General features: G+C 36.6%; 2 protein-coding genes across 2 annotated transcripts in view; both read right to left on the bottom strand.

Moving 5' to 3' along the window:
* Positions 1–327: 327 nt before the first annotated feature.
* LOC121417857 (MAM and LDL-receptor class A domain-containing protein 1-like) lies at positions 328–19,917 on the bottom strand. Its single transcript, XM_041611590.1, has 14 exons — positions 19,838–19,917; positions 19,217–19,368; positions 17,866–18,052; positions 16,275–16,418; positions 14,930–15,083; positions 13,812–13,926; positions 12,958–13,042; positions 12,089–12,151; positions 11,129–11,272; positions 6,282–6,535; positions 5,780–5,864; positions 4,573–4,719; positions 2,810–2,973; positions 328–531 (listed from the first exon to the last, which is right to left on the bottom strand). The coding sequence occupies exons 2-14, from the start codon at positions 19,250–19,252 to the stop codon at positions 328–330; spliced, it is 1,782 nt and encodes a 593-aa protein (XP_041467524.1). The 5' UTR covers positions 19,253–19,368; positions 19,838–19,917.
* A 118-nt stretch (positions 19,918–20,035) lies between these two features.
* The window catches only part of LOC121417856 (MAM and LDL-receptor class A domain-containing protein 1-like), a 35,989-nt gene continuing 28,598 nt past the window's right edge, over positions 20,036–27,426 (bottom strand). Inside the window, exons 13-18 of the mRNA XM_041611589.1 lie at positions 25,555–25,776; positions 24,537–24,683; positions 23,584–23,733; positions 22,584–22,849; positions 21,443–21,527; positions 20,036–20,235 (exon numbers count right to left, since the gene is read on the bottom strand). Coding sequence (XP_041467523.1) covers positions 20,036–20,235; positions 21,443–21,527; positions 22,584–22,849; positions 23,584–23,733; positions 24,537–24,683; positions 25,555–25,776 — 1,070 coding nt within the window. The remainder of the gene's footprint in view (positions 20,236–21,442; positions 21,528–22,583; positions 22,850–23,583; positions 23,734–24,536; positions 24,684–25,554; positions 25,777–27,426) is intronic.

The following is a 27,426-nucleotide window of genomic DNA, read 5'->3' as shown; positions in this document are numbered from 1 at the left end:
TAAAGAATACACTATATAATATGGCACACCTATAAATTTCGAAAATTCTCAAATAATTAATGACCACGAATTATAATCTTTGACCTTGCGAACCAAGCATCTAATTGGATCATCACTTAGAAACACACAAATGTAACAGGTTTCAAGTCAATCACAAAAATAGTTCTTTCGTTAATTTTACCCATTTTTTAGTTTACTATAGAGAAAAAGCAACATGGAACATTTAGGGTCTTTTTCTGGGGGGAGTCTCAAAGTGATTTTTTATTCACAAACATTTATTCACAAAACTAGCAATTTAAAGTAATTTAAAGTAAGTTATGTGGGTTTTTACTTGCCTAGACCATGGCAGACTTCATTAGAAATGGTAACATCATCAATAGCTATATCACTCATGTCTCCAGAACCCCTAATGGCTTCAAAGACAACTCTGAAAGTGAGGGCACTAGACAGGCTGACCTCTCCAATGTACCAGTGATCACTCAGGTCTTCTGTACCCTGAGTCCACAAGGGAGTGCTTATTTCCTGGTTGCCCTGAAGGAGTGAGTGATTGATGAATCATTATGTAAGCTCATTTATATCACAAAGCTTTTGCAGAAAGAAGAGCTGCTTCATTATATAAAAGGGAGTGGGGGACACTGCAAGAAATCGCAACCATATGTCTTCCAATTGCTTGCTGTCTGCTTCTTCCAACAGAAAAGAAATATTCTCTTGGTTTAGTCTGTTTTATTATTTCTGCAACCAGCAGCCCGGATTATCCAGCCTTCCACATCATGATAACTTGACCAAACCCTCACACATTTGGTAAATAGCTCACACACATTATAGCAAAATACACGTAAAAATTACCACTATGACAGTAGAATACGCCCTCACCATAACACACAAATAACAGAAAAACACATACTATAAAAATACAGTCTCATTCACTCATTATAAAAGTAACATAACACACACCTACTATGACAGCCCAATAACACACACACACACAACACGAAAATATACCACACACTCACTATTGGGGTGTTGCAAGAAACTTGCGATCAATTACAAGTCTATTTTTGGTCCCTAAATCAATCATATGTCTTGCAATTAATTGCAAATATATGATTGATTGCCATTCTGCTTCTTGAAACGAGGAGTGTAATCTGATTTGCTACATGTACCTCTTACGTTGATCTATTAGTTGTAATATTTGCAATTGATCGCAAATATTTTCTTGCAACACCCCCATGACAGTCCAATAAAAACAAACACAACACTAAAATAACACACAGACACATTACACTAAGATAACACACAGACACATTACATTGAGATAACACACAGACACATTACACTAAGATAACACAAAGACACATTGCACTAAGATAACACACAGACACATTACACTAAGATAACACACAGACACATTACACTAAGATAACACACAGACACATTACACTAAGATAACACACAGAAACATTACACTAAGATAACACGCAGACACATTACACTAAGATAACACACAGACACAATACACTAAGATAACACACAGACACATTACACTAAGATAACACACAGACACATTACACCAAGATAACACACAGACACATTACACTAAGATAACACACAGACACATTACACTAAGATAACACACAGAAACATTACACTAAGATAACACGCAGACACATTACACTAAGATAACACACAGACACATTACACTAAGATAACACACAGACACATTACACTAAGATAACACACAGACACATTACACCAAGATAACACACAGACACATTACACTAAGATAACACACAGACACATTACACTAAGATAACACACAGACACATTACACTAAGATAACACACAGACACATTACACTAAGATAACACACAGACACATTACACTAAGATAACACACAGACACAATACACTAAGATAACACAAAGACACATTGCACTAAAATAACACACAGACACATTACACTAAGATAACACACAGACACATTACACTAAGATAACACACAGACACATTACACTAAGATAACACACAGATACATTACACTAAGATAACACACAGACACATTACACTAAGATAACACACACTCACATATCACTAAGATAGCACACACTCATGATTACACTAAGATAGCACACACTCACATTATACTAAGATAGCACACACTCACATTACACTAAGATAGCACACACTCATGATTACACTAAGATAGCACACACTCACATATCACTAAGATAGCACACACTCATGATTACACTAAGATAACACACACTCACATATCACTAAGATAGCACACACTCATGATTACACTAAGATAGCACACACTCACATTATACTAAGATAGCACACACTCACATTACACTAAGATAGCACACACTCACGATTACACTAAGATAGCACACACTGACATTACACTAAGACAGCACACACTCACATTACACTAAGATAGCACACACTCACATTACACTAAGATAGCACACACTCACATTACACTAAAATAACACACACTCACATAGCACACACTCACATTACACTAAGATAGCACACACTCCCATTACACTAAAATAACACACACCCAAGATTACACTAAGATAGCACACACTCACATTACACAAAAATAACACACACTCACATTACACTAAGATAGCACACACTCACATTACACTTAGATAGCACACACTCACATTAAACTAAAATAACACACACTCATGATTACACTAAGATAGCACACACGATTACACTAAGATAGCACACACTCACATTACACTAAGATAAATAAAACACACACACTCCCTATGCCAGAATAGCAAACACACCTCGATTAAACGGATGTTGAGTGTTCCCATTTCTGCCCCAAACATATGATAATAGAAAGACACACAATACTCTGTCTGATCGGCATCATGAATGATCTCTCTTGACTGTAGTCTAGCTCGATCTCCTTCTAATCTCTCATAGGCACTGGCATATACATAGTGTCCTGTAGAAAGAAAAAGTAAACTGTCAATTGGTCTGCAGTTGATATGCCTGTTCTCTGTTTAGTATAATTGCACATGGAGTATTAACCCTATCTAGGCCGGGGAATTTTGGGAGTTCCTATGGCCGGGCGGGGCCTCCCAGAACCCCCCTAAGATCTTGGCCGTCGACCGCGCGATTGCGCCGAAAATTGGCATACGGGTTGCCATGGACATAATCTACAAGATTGTATAGTAATTTATTTCATGCGATATGGTAATTTATGCGTAATTAGTATGCGAAATCATACTTTTTCCTCCAACTCCCTAAATAAAGCTCCAAATGTACTAATTTTTGGTATAGAAACTCTTTGTGGTGTCCTAAGCAAGAGTACATGAAAAAAATTGTGATATCAAATCATTTTCTTATGTATTATATTGTTTTTTGCAATTTCTTATGTATTTCTTTGTTTTTTTTACCTTTTGTTTTTCATTGTTTTTTCAATGAAATTTGTTGGGGACTCTTCTGTGATCATAAAAAGCATAAAATGAATACATTTAGACTAGCAAAACTAAAACTAATCATACATTTATGAAATTTGGTTGAAAACACAATTTGCATTGACTTTGTACACGAAATCACGTTTTTGAGCAATTTTCGGTCTGACATGCACTTACATAATGTTGCGTAATTTCGGAACCACATTCCCGGGTGACGCAAAATTGGTCTCAAAAGTTGCGCAAGACTTGAAAGTAAAAACTCAGCGAGCAGCGCGGTCAAAAAATTTTGCACAGCGAAAATATCGCGTGTTTCGTTGAGGGGGGGGCCTCCGAGGCCCCCCCGGCCTAGATAGGGTTAACCTATATGCGACTTAATTAGTCCATTTACCAATATTTCCAGTTAGGCTTTATTCGTAACTTCCAAAGAAATCGTGCTTCACTGGCAAGGATTTACTTGAAAATTCTTTTTCTTAATCATATTCTTAAGACTTTTTCCACAATCAATGAACCTTACTTTGAGAGAAAACTTACGTAAATTAGGAAAGAAATATTGATTGTGCTAAAATAATACTTTCAGGTGCTACTTTTTTCGTAGGTGTACATTAGTCTTATTTCTATTCACATCTATATGTAACTATGTTTAGAGATACCAAATATATAATATTGAATATTGATAATAATTTTCACCAATTCACAGCGAAAGTATAGTCAAGACAAACCTAAAGAGATATTCAAAGTTTATTTTATGCATTTGCAATCATGTTATTTAACACATGACATATCCATTTTTATTTTCAAACTAGATTAACGTGACAAATATGTCATAAATGTGGCCAATTCGACAAGCGAAAACAGATCAATTTAGACATGATTCTATCTGTTAAAACATATTTTCAATTCACAGCCGCCGCACTATGACTTTTTTAGAACATGTACATTCGTATTATCTGGTAATGAATTCTAATAGTGATGTCTAGCCAAATTTTGGCGGATTCTCCAAAACTCATGACATTTAAAGTGCATTATTTTTCAGATTGTAATCATGCAACATGACTTTGAAAAAAAGGTTCCTTCATAAGCTCAGATATCTCAAAATACAGTTAATGTCTTTGTATTAGGCTTACCAGAGCTAGTTCCGTATGTTACATCTACAGAAGGTCCTGTGTACAATGTAGGTGTTGGTCCATTGAACCACTTCCAATCATATTCATCATCCAAGTCTTGTTTAAAAGTACAAATGTCGGGGTTTTCAAACGTGCAGGTTTCACTCACTGTGAATTGAAATACAATTTAATAGTTAAAATGATAGGAGTCATTCAGCTACTAGTGATGTTTTCATTGTGTACTGAAAAACATTGTCAATTAGCTACATGTACTATAAGAGATGAACTGATAACTGATTCATATGGTAAACATCAGCCCAAACTTTGTGTTCTCATTTCAAATTATGGTCAATTCAGTGGGTTGAAATTAGATTAATATCCAAAAATAGATAAATGCATTCTAAAATTAATTCTAATGTGGCTCCTTATAAAATCTAAATTAATTTAAATATTTCTTGGATGTTTATGGGACCAGACACAGATTTAAAGAGTTGCTCAAAAAATATTGCTTCCTCTGTAATTGCTTTTCAGGGAAAAGGTGACAGACACTTTTTTTACACAAGAATAAAACATATTTCATTTTCTAACAGAAATAAAATCCTTTTTTTTAAAGGTCACAACCAATAAAACATGAGCCTGAGATACGAGACTTAAAATGGAAGTGAAAACATCCCTCTTACAAAATCATTCCCAAACCCTAGAACTAAATCTATTCACTTCCAATGATAAATAGAAACTAAAATAAAGCATAATAGATGGAGATATGAAAGATACAGTTTTACAAAAAAATAAAAAAGATACATATTACAATTTGTATAGCATAAATGCCACCGCACACCTTACGACCCGACTGGTCACGATTGGCTTGCGACTGGGTGAGGGGAGATGAATCGCAAGGCAATCATAAGCCTCAACACCGCACACCTTCCGATCCGCTCTGCGACTCACGCATGCGCTTTTTGCTTTTTGGCTTAGCATCTGAGTAATTGCGCTTACTGCTGCTTATGCGCGTTGTTTATCATAATACGCGTTATGCAACTCTGCTGTCTGATTGGCTGGAGGATGGATTGAGCTTGCGATCCAGTCATAAGGATTCGACGTGTCTTCCGATTTTCCTTGCGACTTGTCTCTGACCGGTCTGCGACGCTCAAGATGACAAGAGCTGTGACGTCACATCTCCCCTCACCCAGTCAGTGACCAGTCGGGTCGTAAGGTGTGTCCATCTTACTTGGGCAGAATCCAGGTTGTATATCAATGTCATCCAGAGCCATGTCACTCTCTTGTCCTGACCCAGTTAGTCCTTCAAAAACGATCTGAAATAAGGGGAAATATGACAAAATTGTGATTGAGGATCTCTTGTCCACACAAGATTAGTCTGCATTGGAACTCGCAATAGCAGTCATATTCATTCTGGACCAACTGGGCATTCGATTATGTGGGTATTAAACCAAACTAAATGCAGACCAAACAATAATTAGATTGAGCACATACAGTATAAAAATTGGAAAAAAGCGGGGATCTAACCACATGAAGCATAGACCAAACAGAAATTAGTCCAAATTGATATTGGACTACAGTCATGTAAATTGGTTTAGCACATGAGGAATTAGGACTACTGGGCATTAGACTAAATGCAAATTTGACTATTGGGGTACTTAATCAGTGTAATAAACTGACTAAATAGAAATTAGACCAATTTGACAAAGTGAAACCTAACCACCGACACATACCCTGTAGTTGGCCTTGGGGGCATACTGGACCTGTGCTTCAAACCATTGATCTCCCAAAGATCCTTCTCTAGTCCACAAAGGTTGGCCTAGACCTGTTCCTTCCTTGCCGTAGACATTCAGGTCACCCATGGTGGATCCCCACATGTGATACCAAAATGTAACGCATGATATCATGGTACTAGGGAAGAGGCGCGACTCTAGGCGATGTCTCCTGTTAATGAAGAAACCCTCAGTGTATATGTATGATCCTAAAGCTGCAAGGAAGAGTAAGATAGGAGTTAAGGGTCGTTACTCATCATATCACAGGCTGATGAGACATGATGGAAAGCTACATAGTTACAACCAAATGAACAAATCTGGGGCCCGTAACACAAAACTTAGCAATGATCGTAGAATATTTTTTCTATGATTGATTCCATTGACTACAGTGTACAATCAATCGAGAAAATCAAGCATATGATTAATCGCTTACTTTTGTGTTACTGGACCCAAGTGAGCTTCACATATTGCATAAGTTCATATCTACGTGCATGTATTATCAGTTTTTATGTTCATTTATATTTTGATATTAAGAATGTTTTTATGTATTGTATGCTTCATCTCATTGTGGCCACTTACCTCCAATAATGTACACCTTATACACTCCCCTCCAAAAGTTTGGGAACACCTGCCTTCAGTGTGTGTTTTTTTTAACTTTGGTAGACTTTACTGAAGTTAACTCATTGAGTGCTTCGTGCATGCTACGTATCCTACTATAACATGCCACACTCGTGCTCGCACGCCTACTATTGATTGCTTTGTGCTTGCATTGTTTCCTACCCTCGCCTGCTTCGTGCATGACTGCGCACATTCGGAATAACAATCATTGTTACGCCGTTTTGCATTGTATTGCGCATCGCATGCACGCCGTAATTAGCACTATTGTGTGCAGTGTGAACTCTGCTTTCTGACAGATAAACTTACTCACGCGGTTTACATTCGACTTTTTCGAGTATTTCTACATTTTTTACAAGATATGGCTCCGCCTCTGAGAGAGAAGAGACCTAGGTTTTTGATCCATACAAAACACTCCACAAAATGGAACTACTTGATACAACTCATATTTTAGCGTTAAAGATATAATAACCAATCCACATAATGAGGACATCATTATAAGGGGTATGAAATTTCCTACAACTTTACTACACAATATTTTGTGGATAAACTAATCGTTAGAGAGTTACAAGCAATTGTAATCATGACTATTGGAAGGAGTGAATACGACTCGCGATCCCAAAATCAATGTGGCACAGGGGGGTTTTGTGGCTGGCACAGGGGATTAGCATCGGATTAGCACTGTGGCATTGGCTTAGTAGTGTGCGTGGCATGTTAAGAGTTAAGCCTCATAAGGCGGTTTCAAACCGCCTCGATCACAAGAATCCCCGTTAAATTACGAGAACTTTTTAAGGCTAAAAAATACCCGTTAATTATTCCTGCATTCACACCGCCCCGAAACACATCCTTCGGGATAAGTTCCCGAAGTTACGAGCATGCGCAGTGTGGTCTGATAAGCAGGCAAGGCGGGAGATTCAAAATCTCTAGCCCAGCAGCCACCCACGCCGCCGCGCCCAACGACACGCTGGGATAAAAGTTCCTGTAATTTGCTTTCACATCGCCAAAATACCTGCGACCTTGGAAAAATCCCCACGAAAGTTCTCGTAATTTCGCCAAGTACCTACTATTTAGCGGGTATTTTATTTCGGGGAGATTACGCATAGTTTGCTTTCACATTACCAAAATACCTGGAACTGGCGAACTTCGAGGCGGTCTGAAACCACCTATAGTACAGCTGTATTTTTGTTTTAAAATGAAAGCTTTACACCTGTGTACATTTTATCATTGACTCTAACAAATTCAAAGCCCGTAAGAGACATGGAGCTGCCAGTCAAGATGGCATTCTCTAAAAAATGCTAACTTCTTTTAACATTGTTCTGGTTGGGGTTCTATTCTGAAATTCTGCCCATTATTTTGTGAATGTTATAGCAGATGTCATCAGAATTTTTTGCTCAGTAGGCCTATTGTTCATAAGGCAGTTAATTTAGAGAAATCTGCGTCTTTATCCTGGAAAACATCCAAACTTGACAAATGCCTAATCCTTCTTTAAAGAAAATGCATGAAAGTGGAGTAGACATCAGTGCAATTTGAAATTCATGAATTCAAAAGTTATTCAGAGTTTTTTAATACTTATTCTAGTGCACCTTCATTCATTTTGCCTATGTTTTTCTTAGTCAGAAGTCAGACACAAAATTAAAATGGCTAAGACAGGACAGCTTTCTTTGGAAACACGTCAGTCAATTGTAGTTTTGAGGAAAGAAGGCTACTCCATGAGACAAATAGCCAGGAAACTCAATATCAGTATCCATGCTGTTTACTACAGCCTGAAACGCAAAGAAGCCACTGGGTCTAATGGGGAAAGAAGACGAAGTGGTAGGCCAAAAACAACATCTCCTGCTGAAGATAGATACATTCGGGTGAGCAGTCTGCGCAACTGTTGTCTGTCTTGCCCACAGATTACAGCTGACCTTAGCAACACTCGTGAGATGCCTGTATGTTCTTCAACTGTTAGAAGACGTTTCTGTGGAGCAGGGCTGATGGGCAGTGTTGCTTCAAGGAAACCACTCCTCAAAAAGAACCGGAAGAAAAAGCTTGTTTGGGCTAGGAAGCATAAGGACTGGTCTTTGGAGCTGTAGCAGAAGGTTCTTTGGTCTGATGAATCAAAGTTCGAGGTGTTTGGCAGCAAGCGATGTACCTATGTGAGACGGCGAAAGGGAGAAAAAATGCTACCCCAGTGCATAAAGCCAACTGTGAAACATGGAGGTAGTAATGTCATGGTTTGGGGTTGCTTTGGTGCAGGAAAGGTATGACTCAGCTTGCACAGAGTAGAGGGTATCCTCAACCAGGACGGCTATCATTCAATCCCACAGCGGAAGGCCATCCCTTCAGGGAAACGCCTGATCGTTTTCCAGCCGGACAGTGACCCAAAACATATGTCAAGACTATGCAAAAACTACTTGAAGAAAAAAGGAAGAGAAACAAGTCCTGGAAATCATGGATTGGCCGCCCCAGTCCCCAGATCTCAATCCCATCGAGCTGCTTTGGGAAGAACTAGACAGGAAGGTTCGAGAAACTTGCCCAACAAGTGAGACTCATCTGTGGGAGACACTTCAGAAGGCATGGCAGGGTATTTCAAGTGACAGACTCCCTCAACAAGTTGACCAACAGGATTCCAAGAGTGTGTCGTGCAATTATTGCTGTCAGAGGAGGATTCTTTGATGAGAAGGCAGTCTAATTGGAACACTTTGAAACAGACATTCATTCTAGATTTTATTTTGTTACAGTATCACAAAAACAAAGAATAAACTACGAAATATTTTTGCCACAAATGAGTTTCTATGATCAAGAAAAAAACTGACGCCCTTTTGATTGTTATTGTGATTATTTAAAAAGAAATACATTGATTTATTGTTTTTTATGTTTATTAAAACAAATCTATAAATAATGTTTTCCATATCAGTGAAACACTGAGTATTGTCTAATTATATTTTTGTGTCTGACTTCTGACTAGGAAAAGTAAAAATGAATGAAATTTGCACATGTATTAGTGTAAAATCTCTGAATAACTACAATAATTGCATGTCATAAAAGAAGTTAGCATTTTGAGAGAATGCCATCTTGATTTAAGTATAAATTTGTTTGAATCAATAACAAAATTTACACTGCTGTATAATCTTCACTTTAAAACAAATCTTCAACTGTGCTATGAGCCTGAATATCAATAAAGTCTACCAAGTATAGAAAAAAACACACACTGAAAGCAGGTGTTCCCAAACACTTGGAGGGGAGTGTATTTATCAATTCAAATCTAGGTATGATAATAGACAATTTCATTGTTACACTCATATCACACACTAATCTGTATCTTGCCCCTGATCTTCCTGCTACCCTCCTCTTCCTCCCTGCCTTTTTTTCTCCTTCTCCTAGTCTCTTTTCATTTTTCCTTCCTTCTGTGCTACTTTCTGGTCAGAAGTCATTGGTTTTATGTTGTTTGGCCGCATGTATTTTCAATTTTGGTTTATCATGATGGGGATGCATGTCAAAATATAGTACATGCTTAATGACAAACAACATTTCTGTGTATTTAGCTGTTTCTTATGATGTAAAATTTGTGTACATTGAGCTTTTTGATTTGATGTTCAATGTATATTTATGTAAATTTTTGTAAAGGGTTATGCAAATTGGCTTTCAATTGCTATAGTTACCGTTGAAATCAACCACTTTAAATAAATAAATAATTGTGACAAACCAGTAAATACAGAACTGTTATCTTTCAGTTAGGTTAATGATGATGCCTTCATATGTCAGAAGGCCATTTCTAAGAAGCAAGCCAGTTTGACCCATTATAAGGGACCTTCCTGAAATTAATTATGTCTGTTTTCTAGTTCCAACTCCTCTTGTGTGATCATATGATGGACCTGATAAGAATAATGAACAATATTGGAGTTTAGGAACTTCCATGTTGGACACCATATCTTACCAACTCCTCTTGTGTGATCATATGATGAGCCTCATATAATCACAAACAATTCTGGGGGGTAGGAATTTCCCTGTGGGACACCATATCTTATCATCTCCTCTTGTGTGATCATATGATGGACCTGATAAGAATAATGAACAATATTGGAGTTTAGGAACTTCCATGTTCGACACCATATCTTACCAACTCCTCTTGTGTGATCATATGATGAGCCTCATATAATCACAAACAATATTGGGGAGTAGGAACTTCCCTGTGAGACACCATATCTTACCATCTCCTCTTGTGTGATCGTATGATGGACCTGTGCCAGATGTTGAGGTTGAGCCCTGTTCTCTTCTCCAGTCCAAATCATCATCAGTTGACTGGACAAAGTCACAGAAATCGCTTTCAAAGTCACAGCTTTGCGTCCCAGATGCTACAATGAAATAAAACAAAAGTCTGAAGGGTTGTTGCAAAAAACATAAGTTCAAGTGAAAATCAAAAGTCCTCCAAATCAAATATAATAGGATATTGCAAGAGAGTTGAGTATCATGGTGGAGTACAAATCAATTGAAGTAGTTGCTTTTGGTGTAAATAATGAAAGTTTCTTGCTAAAAGTTGCTAGGTCCCCATAAGAGTTGGACATCTTAAAATCTAAACAAATTTAAAAGTAGCTTTCCTCTCCCACATCGTCCAACCTGAGGATTGGAAGGGGAGACAGACACTGAATAGGATGTCTGCTAAAAGCTTGGCAAAAAGGGGATCACATTGGAGTTGATGTACCAGAAACATGCACTCTGTATTCAAATTTCAATGAACCAACCTATTTTGGTTTGTATACCACATAAAACTTAAACATTCTTTGGTGTCTTAACCCCAGCATAAGATATCGATTTTTAAGCATTCGATTTCAAAAAATGGATTCACATTTTCATTCCATGAAGTAATTGGGTATCAAAGTCTCGCTTACATGCCTAGTTCGGTGATAAAGGTAATATATATGTAAAGCACATACTACTCCAATCTATTAGATACTAAATAACCACAGAGTATTCTCAGCATAGTGGTACAGTTTAATCAAATCCAATAAGAGCTTTTTTACAACTTTGAAGCATATGATTATTATTCCAAATAGATTTCTCTTACGTTATCTGTGCAATATCTTTTTTTTTAAGATGGATAACGTAGCAAAATTTTATAGTCATGCCATAATAAAATCATCATGTCGTCTGGTATATGAATGTTTACTTACGTGGTGGAGTAGTTGGAGGTGCTGGCGTTGTAGTTGGTACAACAGCTGCTTCTGGAGGATAAGCTAAAAAATTATAAAATAAAAAAATATGCATTTCATTTTATTCAGCTATAGCATCATGATACCAAAAATGATCACTAAAGGCATGCATCCACATTAGTGTGACATCACAGATGAGCTTGATTTCTCAGTTTCTAGTGTTACTTCTCAATGCAGAGAAATATTCATGTTTTGTCACTCGTTGGAAAGTGTTTTATTTTATTACAGTGGATGTTTGCACAATGCAAATAAGGTGACACAACATTGCTCCTGCAACAGTGGCTCTGGGCATAGTTTCATATGAGATTTAGGGTTAGGTTTATAAGGGTAGGGTATAGTATAGTGTTTAACCCAGGGTTGAAGGTCATTTGATTAGTGTGTGGTATTTAGAGCGGAGCAATTGTTGTCAAAGCAAATGCCATGGAAAACAAATATAAAATGGATGTATTCATTATCAATATTCTTTTTTTTTGCTTATAAATACTGGTCATTTTCATGTAAGCTTTTCACTATGTTTTTTGAGCTGCTTGATTTTAATAGGTTTCCAATAAACATAATTGGCCCCAATGACAAAATTTGGTCACTCTGTCTTGATACATTCAAGGCCCTTGTGTTGTTTCAAACACTGACTTCATCAGATGAAAAGGGAGATAGCACTTATTATTGCATTGCAATTATTCATACACTAACTGCGCAAACAGGAAATATCATTTACCATCATATTGTAATTTTACAATCAATCAATAATATGAAGTTGGAGGTATCTATGACTATCACAATGGGTTCTTATTTACACTGTTTGAATAGATGAAGAGGGGGTTATAACTTACTATCACACTCTCCAGGAATGAGCTTGATGTCATCCAGAGCAATGTCACTCAAATCACTTGATCCAACGATTCCCCAGAACTCCATCTTATGAATGATAATCATAAGATAATAGCATTAGTGTGAATACTTTCAATGAAGGCACATGTACAAGTTAATCAATTAATGGATGGATAATAATGACGATCTTATAATACTACTACGAATGATAATAAGAATATTGTAGTACAGTTTATGATACATGACACCTAAAGGTGTCTATGCATGAGGAAAGCAGGAAATGTGGTTAGAATTGAAAATTAAACATAAAATATGCATCATACATGAAAACATTGAACTTAGTTACGCATTCTGAAAGAGGTGGGTTTTAAATTGTACTTTGAATTGCTAAAGCTGGGTAATATTTTATAAAGTCGGTGGGAAAGAAATCCTTTGTGCTTATTTCAATAGTATCTTCAAAAATTATTACGTCCTGATTTGAATATTTATACAAGTTATGTTTCTTGAGAACAATTTCGATTGTTTTGCTGCTTTACAATGGAGTTACAATTGAATACAAGCAAACTTTTATCATTACCATGCAAATTGTTTAATTTTGTCAAATTATTGTCATCACATCATAAAATATTTCATTATATAATAGATACAGAAGAAGAGATTCTAAATATCTAAAGAATGTTGCCTGATAGTTTAGGTGCAGTATGTTATTAGGACCAAATAATACTATAGAAAGATTGATCTATTTATTACAAAATTAACACATTGACTACCACATTCTATATAAACAGTGGTTTTGGACTGAAAAATTGTCCTGGTACACCATTCCTGTATGCAACAGAGAAATATTTCCAAGTACCTTGACTTTATCTTGAGCATCACTGTATTGTATCTTGCCTTGCTTCCAGACTGTATTATCATTATTTTGTTCTCCCTTGAGACTCCATACCGTCTCTTCTAAACCAGCCTCAGTTCTAAATAAGAAATTACATATTCATCCACAAATATTACACAGTGCAACACACTTTTCTTCCGCACATAACCTTTTTTTATACCACTGTTACATGAATAAAGCAACTCTGCTTTTTTTTCAAAATTGACTCTCTTTTCAATTTGGGATATTTTCTGAGAATGCTGTACAGAATGCTAATGGAATTGGAGTTGCATCGTCACCAGCTTCTAAAATAAACGCATTTCAAAAGCAAATAACCCTACACATTTCTACATAAAACAAAGACATATTTTCTCAATTTACTTATGCACTTATTCCTCTGCTTCCTTTTGTCACTGGAGGACAGAATACCAATTTACAAACTCTTTCAGCAGGAATTGCACTGAGAGTAATGCAGCAGCTCTTCTCCATTCCCAAATGTTTTGATTAGGCTGAAATTAAAGGATTAGCTGGGAAATGGCGCTTAGTACAATTTCTGCAGAAATGATTCAAACTTTTGTTGCTGAGTTATCGATTCAAGTACTCTAGGAAACACAAATCAATCATTTGGCTGAATTTAATTAATCACAAAATTTGTCTTTAACCAAATGAAAAACAAGATATGCAAAATATTAATTAATCAGTGTGTAACTGAATAAATTATTATCACACGATCCATGGGCAGGACAAGGCAGATTAGGCAATATTTTCACCAATAATATGAGCCCTGAAATTATATTACATTAAAAATCCAACCTACACGGATGAGCCTATGCAAAACTTCATAGGATTGGTGCCAGAAATGTTAATGCATTGTTTGCAAAAAAGAGCTTATCAATTAATACTTTGTGTTACGAGATGGAAACCAAGCGAGAACTTTGAAATTGATCGGAACACTTATCACTGTTTCAACATCAGATATTAACTTGTGATCAAGTTGCAATTTTGTGAAAGACTAATTAACACGTTGCCAACTGGAACCGGGTAATACCTGTACAAAATCTATGGGAATTACAGAATTTAGTATTAAACGGGTTAAGACTCACTTCAGCAGTCTCAGTTCACCAATATCTTGACCATGCATCATATACCAAAACGAGAAGCAGGTATGAGTTCTGGTAACGAGGGATACAGTTGAACTGATCTTAGCAATGTCTCCTTGCCGACTGGGAAAACTACCATCAATGTAGATATAGAAGCCTGTCAGGGTATAGAAATAAATCATAAGTACTAGAATGACAAACAGAAATGTTTAACCAATATACAAATAGCAAATAGGCATGAGTGCGATGGTGCGAGATTTTGCATGAGGTGAAAGAAAGATGCTCTATTCAACGAGGCGTAAGCCGAGCTGAATAGAGCGTTTCTTTCTTTCAATGAATGCAAAATCTCGCACCATTGCACAAATAAGAATATTCGCTTTTTGAGTTGTACAATGTCTCGGAATCTAGCGAAAATATGAAAGAAAAAGTTTCCCCCCAATAATCTATGAAAAGGGAGCAAAAATATTGAAAGCGAAAAGCAAAATCCCATAAGCGCACATGATCTTGGACAGCATTGCGCATTTAGCCAGCGGGCTGTACGCCCATTGTCACCTTATTCAATGAAATTGCATTGTAACTTCACCTCCTAAAGCCGTGCAATGGTACATTTTGGATGGTACGTCTCGTGTGCAACGGTACGAATGTGTGACATTCAGCCTCCCATTTGATCGTGTACAACAAGCTAAGTAGGCGTTGTACAATATCCAATGCCAAAGCGATTTTCTGCCCCGATTGAATTTTTTTCTTGAATGATATCAATATGTGAGTTTATAATATAATAATAATTACATGCAATCCTCTCTTTTCATCTTGTCGTTCTTTTTTACTTCATGCCTCTAATCATTTCCTCTGAAAGGGAAATATTAGAGACCCGGTCTAGCAACATTAAACCATTATTATTTGATACCACGATAGTTTACTACCATATCTCTCTCCCACCTTTCGCCCCTCCCCTTTTTCAGCTTCTCAACATCTCTCCTATCTGTATCTGAGAATGTTAGAGGACTAGTCTGTGGTGTAGTAGTACTTCCTGATTGACTTTGCAATACAAGTTAATCTCTGCCCTTAGAAGCATTAACTTTCTCATTTATTCCCCTCCTTTTTCTCTCTGTTTCTCTTACTCTTATTTTTCTCTCATAATTCCTTAACCATACCAACCTGTATCTGAGTGTATGATCATTTAGAGGACCAGTTTGTGGTGTAGTAGACTATCAGATTTCATTCGCCCATCAAGTTGAACTTTACCATTAATCTTTTCCTTCTACATGTATCTCCCCCTCCCCTTCTCCCCCTCCCTCCTTTCTCTCTGTCTCTTATTTTTCTCAAATAATTCGTTATCTATACCAACCTGTATCTGAGAGTGTTGTATGGTCATTCAGAGGACCAGTTTGTGGTGTAGTAGTACTTCCTGATTGCCTTTGCCAGTCAAGTTGATCTCTACCGTTAGCAGCATTAACCCATCCACAGAAATCAGACTCAAAATCACAATCCTCTGAAATATAATAAAAACATAAAATCATGTTAGCAAAGGCACCGTACAAAGAGTCAGAGCTACATCTTTCAGGCAGGTTTCTACAAATATTAAATCCTCACTAAAATTCAACGTGGCATAGAAAAGATGAATGCAGGAAAAGTAACCGTTAAAGAAACAAACTTCACATTTCACATTGATAGCAAGACATTACTCCTGCCATGGGAAGTTTAACAGAATTTTGTAAATTTACCCAATAATTAAGTTAAGAGATACAAATGTTAATCGTGTCTTTTTTCTAAATAGGCACAACTTTTCAGAATATATATTTTCAAAGTAAGGTGAATAATGTATAAATCATCTTCACAACACAGTCAATTCCATAAACTGACTTTTTTTGTTCAAACAATCCTGCTTTTTACAAAGTTCATGAGCAACATATAAAAATCCCAAACACAAAGGATAGCTTGTTCCAATGGGAGCTAGATCCAATAAACTAGTGTGACTAAGGGGGCACTGAGAGGCCATGGCAGACATTTGAAATTAATCAAATGATCAATTTTTTCACAACTAAATGCCTCTAACACCGGTGTGTTGGCTCAGTTGGTAGAGCGTCCGTCTCACAGCCGGAAGGTCGGGGAATCAAACCCCGGCCGCATCAGACAAAAAGATGGGAGTTGCTGCTACCCTGTTTGGCATTCAATGATTAAAGGGATAGAGCCTCGTCGATCTGGCACTGCACAGTGGCTGCTGGGCCCACGATCAATTGGGCAAAGCAAATTTTTTTAGTATTTCATTTCATGTCTATTTTCGAGCAATAAATTATGGATTTTCATTTTCGATTTTCATTAATTATTAGAAGCCACTTCAAAATATATAGATATAAGCAAGAGGTTGGAAATTGTTACCCTGATCACTGGTTTAAATCATGAACATTATCCATCTACATAGCAATTAATCATAAATATCAATCCTAGAAAAGACTTGCAATGTCACAATAAAAAAATTTGTTTCATTGAGAAGGTTCAGCTAGTCCCTCTAACATAAAGCTTATCAAATAATCATGAACCCCCTTGCATTGACACATACATGCATTGTATTGTTAAAATGAATATATATCATCAATTGCTATTTTTGTGATACTGCTCCATGAAATGATTCCCCAGATGGGTGCATAGTGGTTTAGTGGTTCTGACTCTCGCCTTTGAAACAGAGGGTCGTGTGTTTAAATCGTAGCCATGGCATGTTTTCCTTCAGCAAGAAATTTATCCACATTGTGCTGCACTTGACCCACGTGAGGTGAATGGGTACCCGGCAGGAGTGATTCCTTGCATGCACTGAGCACCAGTGATAGAAGCTCGAGCTATAGCCGGGGTAATGATAGCAACACTTTGTATCCTCTGGTAAAAATTGCTTCATGAATCCAGTTATTATTATTATTAGACTGCAAAAAAAAAAGGAAACGTACCACAGCTTGTTCTTGTCATTGTTATCTCATCAATCGCTATATCTCTTTGGACACCACTGCCGAGTAATCCATCAAACACGAGATCATATTCTGGTAGACTGATTTGAACAGCGCCCTCATGCCATTTGTTCCCTTGATCATATACATGATTTGTGAGGAATTCGTACCTGTTATTACCATAGAGGGCCTACAGCAATACACATCGAAGATGTTCAAAAAAAGATATAATAAGGAAATCAATTATAACAATTTTTTTTTCAATCCAGAGAAGAAAAAAAAAATTTATGTCATAAAATGAAATCAATAACAAATCAAAGTATTTTATATAACTCTTCTACAGACATTCTTTTTTATATATTTTCTGCAAAATAAACAATATTTTATGAATGGAAGAGTACTACTTTTGGCTATCTAATAAAACAATTTATAGACAACAACCGTTTCTGATCAAATTTCTCACATTGGTTATTTATCATGGTAATGTACTACTGCTACTACTGCTACTAATAATAATGATAATAATAATGTGAAATTTAAAGAGCCAATTTGTTGAGTAATCAATGTGTATGCAGTGTTATAACTGAATAGAAAGATTTCAGCAGAGACGAAATAACTATCATTTCTTAAAATTGTTTCCAAATCATATCAAACGTATTCATTTCAAAGTTTTGAATTGTTAAAGTAAAAAAAAAACATAGAGTATTTTTACATCAGACTTCTTGTCAGTCCCACATTTTATGCTTGAGTTAAAGAGAAATTCCAGTAGTTGCAGTAAACACTGATTTCATGAGAAAGTCTGTAAAACAAGGCTTAATTGTCAGTATATCATCGAGGATCTAGATATGGTACAGTTAAATTAACTGAACTTTGTGAAATCTTGAAATCTACGCTGAAAAATGTTCACACCGAAGATCCCCAACACAGATAAGCGCACGTGGGACAATGTATAATTATTGCTTAGGGCGTCGGGCCCGACGCCCTACCCGAATCCCGTGCTTATTTGCTGATTTCTCAGCAATTACACAATTTTTTCCAGAATCCTTTGGCACATGCGTTTTATTTATACAAACGGACACTTTAGTGGTCATTTCATTGGATTCTGTACGAACTCATTTTGATATCGTTACCAAAACTAGCATTTACCTTTAACCACAAACATCCACCATTGTTTCTCCTTACTCTCACTGAATGAATTACTTGTATGGCTTAGTTGATAACATTTGACAAGTTATTATCATTCAGCTTGGGATGTTCTTTTTCATGCTCTATCAATTTCTTAAAAAAAATGTTTATGGGTGACTTGTTAGTTTTGAGTTTGCAGGTCACAAATTTAATCAAGTTTCATGCTCACCCCTAGTTCTAAAGCATAGACATCATCTCCATACATATGATAGTTATATCTCCAGCAATGGACCTCATCAGGGTTATTAATAGAGATGTGCGGTGATATCAATCGAGCTCTACTGAATGCTGTTCCCTCGGATCCAATATACAGATAATGCCCTGTGAATGAAAACATTTTATCAAAACTTTGAATTAAGATTTTATCAATAATAACGTGAACATGTGTAATGTGCCGGTATCAGTCTTAAGAAGATGATAAAGGCACAACAAAGAAAATAAAAACCAACTAAAAAGGGGGAATAATAATAATTACTTGCTCAGTTCATCAGCCCATTCGATACTCAAATCATTTAAATTTGCCTGGAAATAATAACTGGAATAGTTTGCCTCATCATTGATAGATTAGGAATTATCACAACATAGGATATACTTTTCTTCAGATTATGATGAAAATTGTCTTTTTACGATTTTCTATGATTTCTTCAATTTCCAACGTACTCTGTTTTGGATGAGATATGAAAGAATAAATAAGTGCAATGAATTTAAGTAAATTTAAATCAGGAATAGGCCTCCATTGGTTAAAATGGAAAACCACCTGTTGCCAATTTGAAGAAGATAGATGATTTACCAGCTTGTGTCCCATAAGTTACATCAAATGATGGTCCAGTATTAGGTGTAGGTGTTGATCCTTGCCAGTAGATCCAATCTATGTCATTTCTTTGATTTTTTTTAATTTCCAATGTATTCTGTTTTGTATGATGTTATGAAGAATAAAATAAGTGCAATGAATTTAAGTAAATTCAAATCAGGAATAGGGCTCAATTGGTTAAAATGGAAAAACAGTTGTTGCCAATTTGAAGAATATAAATGATTTACCAGCTTGTGTCCCATAAGTTACATCAAATGATGGTCCAGTATTAGGTGTAGGTGTTGATCCTTGCCAGTACATCCAATCTATGTCATCATCAATACTATCTTGTGAATAACCACATAGGAATGGATCCTCAAAATCACAACCTGGTGTTCCTGGAGAAAAAAATCAGAACTTGTAAATAAATAATAATAATATTCCATTTCCTTGAGATACGAGCGATTTGAGTTGCCATCCCAGATGGTCAGCATAGGGTAATAATCTAAGTTCAAGTTTAATTCATTTATTTCCAATTAAAAATCACAATATAAAAATTCATGAAATACATAATTGAACAAATGTTTACCATATTCAAGTACATGTATTACAAGTCTTTCAAATAAAATATATATGTATACAATAAGTTATCATTTTAACCAACAGACGAAATAGAGAAATTATAAAAACCCCAAAATAAAGTTTCTCTAGATAACCTCCCCTAAAGGAATTAGACGAAATATAATTGACAAAATAAGATATAATTAACTGATTTGCCCACAATTATACATAAAGAAAAAAAGTCCAATACACCCTTAATGAGGATACTACAATGGGTAAGTTGTTCCTTCATGTATTTTGCTAAAGCACTCAAAACATGCTGTAAATAATGCTAATGATTTAAACATTTGCAAAGTGTCCTTCTCAAACAGTTATAAGAGACTCATGACACTCTAGAAAAAATAAATATCACTAATATCATGAGGATATGAACATATAAAATGATATATGACAAATACAAATCTTCAATGACATTATTACTAACATTACTAACATTATCATTATTATATTAACCCAAAAATATCATATGTACAAAACTATAGAATAGGAATGATAGCTTTTCTTTCTTTCATATGATATATGCATATGAGCAATACCATAAAATCTGTATGTCTGACCCCCTACATGTATATGTGGGCCAGACCTTCATGAAATTTTCTATCTTTGATTTCTTGTTCTTTTGACAGTCTGTATAATGTTCTCAAAGGACCATGACTTGGTCAGTTAATGAAGTGAAGTAAGAATGAAGAAAAATGGGGGATCGGATGGACAAAAAGGTTGATTATTTTATGGAATTGCCATATATCATATTAAGTACCCAATTTATCAAGGGAGATTCACAATTTATAGCATTACTTTTAGTGAACTCCCATCATTCCACTTCCTTACTGCTTTTCATTAAAATGTAAATCCTTCAATTGTATCTAATTTATTCAACTTTGTATTTTGTTTGATTGGAAATGAAATAAAGAATTGAATTGAATTGTTAGTTTGCTAACACTGTTTATGACACTAAGTCTTTTTTTATAGTTTGTTTTTACATACCTGGACAGTACCCGTGAATCATTGAAATGTCATCTAAAGATATATCACCAGTATAAGCACTACCAACTCGACCTTCAAATACAACCTATAGTCAAACAGAATCACACATTACAATGCCAACTGATTCTATGTTGTAGGAAGCAAGTTACGAAAAGTATCATTTGTTGTAAATAAGCAATGTGTTTACGTCATTTTCATAGGCGTTAATGCATTTTAACAGCATATTTTCTTCAATATCTTTCCATAGAACGATAATTTCTTCACCAAATTTTGCCTGAATGTGCAACATACAAAGGGTATTTCAGAAACAGCAATAACTCAAATTTGACTCGAGTCACTTGCTTCCTTTTGCCAATAATATTCTGCCTCCACAGAGTGCTTCTTATACAGTATCTGTCAAAATGTTAATCTGAACAGGTGATCGATTGAAAAACTGTCGTGTGACCAAAGACAGATTCGACCAACTTCACAAAATTGTTAAGCAATAAGTTTTCACTCAAAGATTGTAATTCTTTATTGTTAGATCGATTACCTATTTTCCTTTCCTTCGATAAGAAAATTTGGTGAAACTATGGTCCCCCTCAGTGACACAGATGTGACCATTATCCTTCAGAACTGCGCCACTTAAAAATATAGTTAAAAACCGGCATCACTTTGAGAACCATATTCCTAACCACCTAATCCAGTGGCTATCTATATTTATCTCAATACAGCAGGAGAGCTTAATATTTGTGGGACATGTGGTCTAGTGGTTAGAGTATCAGATTCATGATTGAAAGGTTGTGAGCTCAAATCCCACCTCTGCCATTATCTCCACTTTAACCCCCCCCCCCTCCAAAAAAAAACAACTGAGAGTAATTTCTGTCGTCTATAATGGTCAGCCACAATGACTGATTAACCTAGACATAAAATTTTTTCATTTGTCATTGGATACCAGCTTGACATTGATGGAACAGAAAGCAACTTTGCCAAGTTCAGACGGGATGGGAGTTACCTCAGCATAATATTTTTAAGTGTTAAATTGTTGAAATATGTGCTTGTCTAACTTACAAACAGCTTTTTGAAATGTAGCAATTAGAAATATAGCCTTTCTATACCAAACAAGAGTATAATATTCTTTTAACAAACTCTGGCTAATTACCTGGTATGGGACAGCTTCAGCAACACTTATCTGTGCTTCAATCCATTGATCTGCCCTGTCACCTTGTGTTGTCCATACTAGATCACCAACATAGCTATCATTTGCATCATTCCTTCTTAAATAGATATTCAGAGTTTCTAGTGAGGCGCCAAACATATGGTACCATACAATGAGGCATTGTTGTGATGTAACAGGTTGGAGTGGGGTAAGAATACGGGCAATGTCACCAGTAGACTGAGAAGAGGTATCAATGTAAATGTACCAGCCTAAGAGAGAAAAATAGAAAACAATATGAGAAAGAGACAGGTGTATTAAATGCATCTTTTGATTAGGGACCAATAACCACATCTCTAAATAAACATAATCTAAGCGAATGTTTCAAAAACATTTGAAACTTCACAAACCATTTATTCTTGTAATTTCAGTAATTCATTTAACACTATGAAATTGGCAATGGAATGAAAATTGTAAAATCACTGTTTGGTTCTTCAAATGTAGTCTGTGACTTTTCTGTGTGTCAAATCTCCTTGATTGCTAATAATCATTTAAAAGAAACTATTGACTTTGCAGTCACTGCTTTTTATGCAGATTCACTTAGTTCACTTTCAATTTATTGTTACAATCTTCTGTATTCTATGTTACTATTATTATTAATTTTATTTGGCATTTCAAAAAACATAAAGAAGTACCACGTGATACATGATAGAGAAAATAAGACCTGGATGAGAGTTGGAGAGGCTGCCTGGTATGGAAAAGGCTACCTTAATAGCCATAACCCACAGGTCTTCCTCCCAAACCTCCCAACCCCATCCAGGTCAGAACACTAATGGTAAAAATTATATAAAGATATTAAGAATCAGGAAAATACAATGGTCATACATGTGACTCATATCAAATGTTTTTCTTCTTTTCTGTTGATGTTATTTATTCTTTGAAGTATGAGAATAATATTCAAATCAAACTCAAATCAAAGTACTGATAAAAGGAGTGAATGTCTCACCTGTACCATCTCCTAGTGTATGATCAATCTTAGGATATTTATCATCAGGTTGAGATGTCCCTTGCATTCTACTCCAATCAAAATCTTCACTGTCATCTTGGGAATAGTCACACCAATCTTCCTCAAAATCACAGTTGACAGGACTAGTGTCTGGAAAAATTAGTGAATGGAACATAACGTAAAACTTAGAAACTGATTGCCAGTATTACATGTACATTGTCATTAAAGAAGATGAAAGGAATGGTGTACAAGGTGCTGTAGATGCTGTATGGAAGATGAAAGGAATGGTGTAGAAGGTGCTGTAGATGCTGTATGGAAGATGAAAGGAATGGTGTACAAGGTGCTGTAGATGCTGTATGGAAGATGAAAGGAATGGTGTTCAAGGTGCTGTAGATGCTGTATGGAAGATGAAAGGAATGGTGTACAAGGTGCTGTAGATGCTGTATGGAAGATGAAAGGAATGGTGTAGAAGGTGCTGTAGATGCTGTATGGAAGATGAAAGGAATGGTGTACAAGGTGCTGTAGATGCTGTATGGAAGATGAAAGGAATGGTGTACAAGGTGCTGTAGATGCTGTATGGAAGATGAAAGGAATGGTGTACAAGGTGCTGTAGATGCTGTATGGAAGATGAAAGGAATGGTGTACAAGGTGCTGTACATGCTGTATGGAAGATGAAAGGAATGGTGTACAAGGTGCTGTAGATGCTGTATGGAAGATGAAAGGAATGGTGTACAAGGTGCTGTAGATGCTGTATGGAAGATGAAAGGAATGGTGTTCAAGGTGCTGTAGATGCTGTATGGAAGATGAAAGGAATGGTGTTCAAGGTGCTGTAGATGCTGTATGGAAGATGAAAGGAATGGTGTTCAAGGTGCTGTAGATGCTGTATGGAAGATGAAAGGAATGGTGTACAAGGTGCTGTAGATACTGTATGGAAGATGAAAGGAATGGTGTACAAGGTGCTGGAGATGCTGTATGGAAGATGAAAGGAATGGTGTACAAGGTGCTGTAGATGCTGTATGGAAGATGAAAGGAATGGTGTACAAGGTGCTGTAGATGCTGTATGGAAGATGAAAGGAATGGTGTACAAGGTGCTGTAGATGCTGTATGGAAGATGAAAGGAATGGTGTACAAGGTGCTTTAGATGCTGTATGGAAGATGAACATGGTACCTGAGCTAAAATGAAATGGGAAAACTGACTAGGACAGATAGAGAGTGTGTGAAGTTGATGGATAGGAAGAAGAGTAAGGAATTGACGTAGATGATGGGTTTAGAAGCAGTGAACCTGTTGGCAAAGGTGAATGATGGTAATGACGAACAATGCAATGTATCTTCAAATTTGTTCTATGTACATTGAAAATTTTTTTTTGTTACAGAACTAAGGTTGGTACTTTGTAATATTATTTCTAAGTTGTGCACAACTTTGTGTGAGACTGGAATATGTCCCTAGGTGCTAATCATTTACATAGAAATGTACCATTTGCCATAAAACAGATCACAAGGCATCTATAGCCATGCTAACTTTACAAGCAGCTTAATGAAAAAGCCCTCAGGATGTGTCATATACCAATAGTCAAGTGGCATAACACATATTACAACAATTATGAACAATACAATGTCAAGGGTAAAGTCTATGTATTCAATTGCTTTGACTTCACAAAGCCAACATAATAATACATATCCAGTGAATCTGTCTATCTCTTGAAACAATAAAAATATTTTTGACTTAAGCAAAGTTTGATATAGAAGATGTAAATAACACATATTTTGCAGCATCTGATCTGAGAATTACTTCCATTTAGGCAAATATTTGACTTCAAGAAGGTCAATTTATGCAGATTCATATCATTCTGTTGCTGTTTTGGCCAATAAACATAAAGTAGCTCTGGTAAATCACAAACATTTTATGGTTAATAAAAACACCCTGCAATTTTAAATAACAAAAGAAAATACAATTGAGGCATATATTCTCACCATTACAGGTCTGATCAGGCATGAAGAATACATCATCAATGGCAATATCACCAGTAGAACCCGTCCCGACGACGCCCTCAAAGATAATACTGAACCCGGTGACCTGGTTGAGGTTGATTTGACCTTTGATCCATTGGTTGCCTTGGTTACCCGTCATGTTCCACTCCAGTCCTCTGATTTCACTAATCAGATCTTCAGCATATACATTCAGCTCTCCTATATCTAAATATTTCAAAAGGAAAATGAATACTTATTTTTGTCTTGTCTTGTCTTTCCGTTAATGCCCACAATCATTATACTGATTATTATGGCATATGAACGTCAAGATTGACTATTGATTTTTCATTTTAACCAAAGCCAATCACAGTACAGCCAGCCACAGTACAGAGTGAATCTAGTCTAACTATTTCAGACTCTGTATTATGCACTATGCAAATTGCAAGAAAAATAGGGTCTGTGTCTGCAGACTATTCATGCTCACTTCTGATAGGTTGGAAATGAAGTAATGTTTGGTTTGTTTGAGTTAAGGGATGAGAGCAAAAATATCACAGCATTCCCCCTGCAGGCTATCCCTAAAGCACGCCCCAATTAAGAACCCCATGCCCCCTGCAGGCGGTCATCACTTGCTCTTAAACATAATCCGTCATGCCCACTGCGTGCTGCCGCTATTAATCTCTATAAATTAATCCACCATTCCCCTGCAGCCTACCACCGGTCGTTCCAAAAAATAATCCGCCATGCCCCCTGCGTGCTGCCGCGCAAATTTTTTCCAAATTAATCCACCATTCCGCCCGCAGCTTGTCACCTATTGCTCTAATCCGTCATGCCTCCCGCGTCCTGCCGTATAGATCTGCCATTCCACCTGCATGCTACAAATATATCCTGGGGCCCGTTTCTCAACTAAATCGGAGATAGTGACGTAATAAATCATCATCTTGAGCGTCCACATGCGATTTTTTGTAATTAAATTAATTATTCATAACTTCCTTTTCTCGGGAATTGAATGCTTCATGTTATAAGTATATAAGATGCATATTTTACCTCTATTAGTTTTCTTAGATGTGTTTTTCAATTCATATCAGAATAATTACAGTCTTATCTTAATTTAAGATTTGACAATTATACTATTTTGTGACTAAGGCTACGTCTGAGCTGCTCTTTCTATCGATAGTATCGTTATTAATGGATTCAAGTTTGGAATTCCTTTAATTCTCTCCACGGAGTGGAGAAGGTGCATACACCGTATGCGAGCCCCGGGGGGGGGGGGCACTCAGTATATAATGCATAGTGGGTATGTGCCGCGGAGGGGACCCCCATTTTCACACTCAAATTTCCGTTCCAAGGCATAGCATTTTTGGCTTGTTGAGAAAAAGAACAAAGAAAGCCGCTCCAAGGCATAGCATTTTCTTTTTATCGAGAAAAAAGAAGAGAGAAATCCGCTCCAAAGCTTCGCATATTTTTCGTTACGCCGCTCCGATCGCATTGAATGAGTCGCAATTTTGGTGAAAAGCGGCCGCAGAGCTCCGGCCCCCGGCGGAGGCCGCGCTAGCTGCATCATGCACACATGACCGTTCCATATGGATGCATACGCACTCACACGCTGGCGATCCGTTCCAAGGACCCCCGTTTTCACAAACATTTGTAGTTCCGAAGCCCGTTCCGAGGACCCTCCTTTTTACAATAAGCCCGCTCCAAGGCCCCCGTTTTTTGTCTCGCCCGCGGCACACCCCCACCACCTTTATTGCCGAGTGCCCCCCCCCCCCAGGGATGCGAGCATGGCAGGATCCGATGACCGGGGTAATGACATCATTATGTTTAAAGCGCTAAGAGACGTCGTTACGACGTGATAAGTTCCAGATAAATGCGGATTAT

This window comes from Lytechinus variegatus, chromosome 6 (assembly GCF_018143015.1).
Source record: "Lytechinus variegatus isolate NC3 chromosome 6, Lvar_3.0, whole genome shotgun sequence".
Taxonomy (NCBI): Eukaryota; Metazoa; Echinodermata; class Echinoidea; order Temnopleuroida; family Toxopneustidae; genus Lytechinus; species Lytechinus variegatus.
Note: the sequence above shows the minus strand (reverse complement) of the source record. Positions and strands in the feature narration are given on the sequence as shown.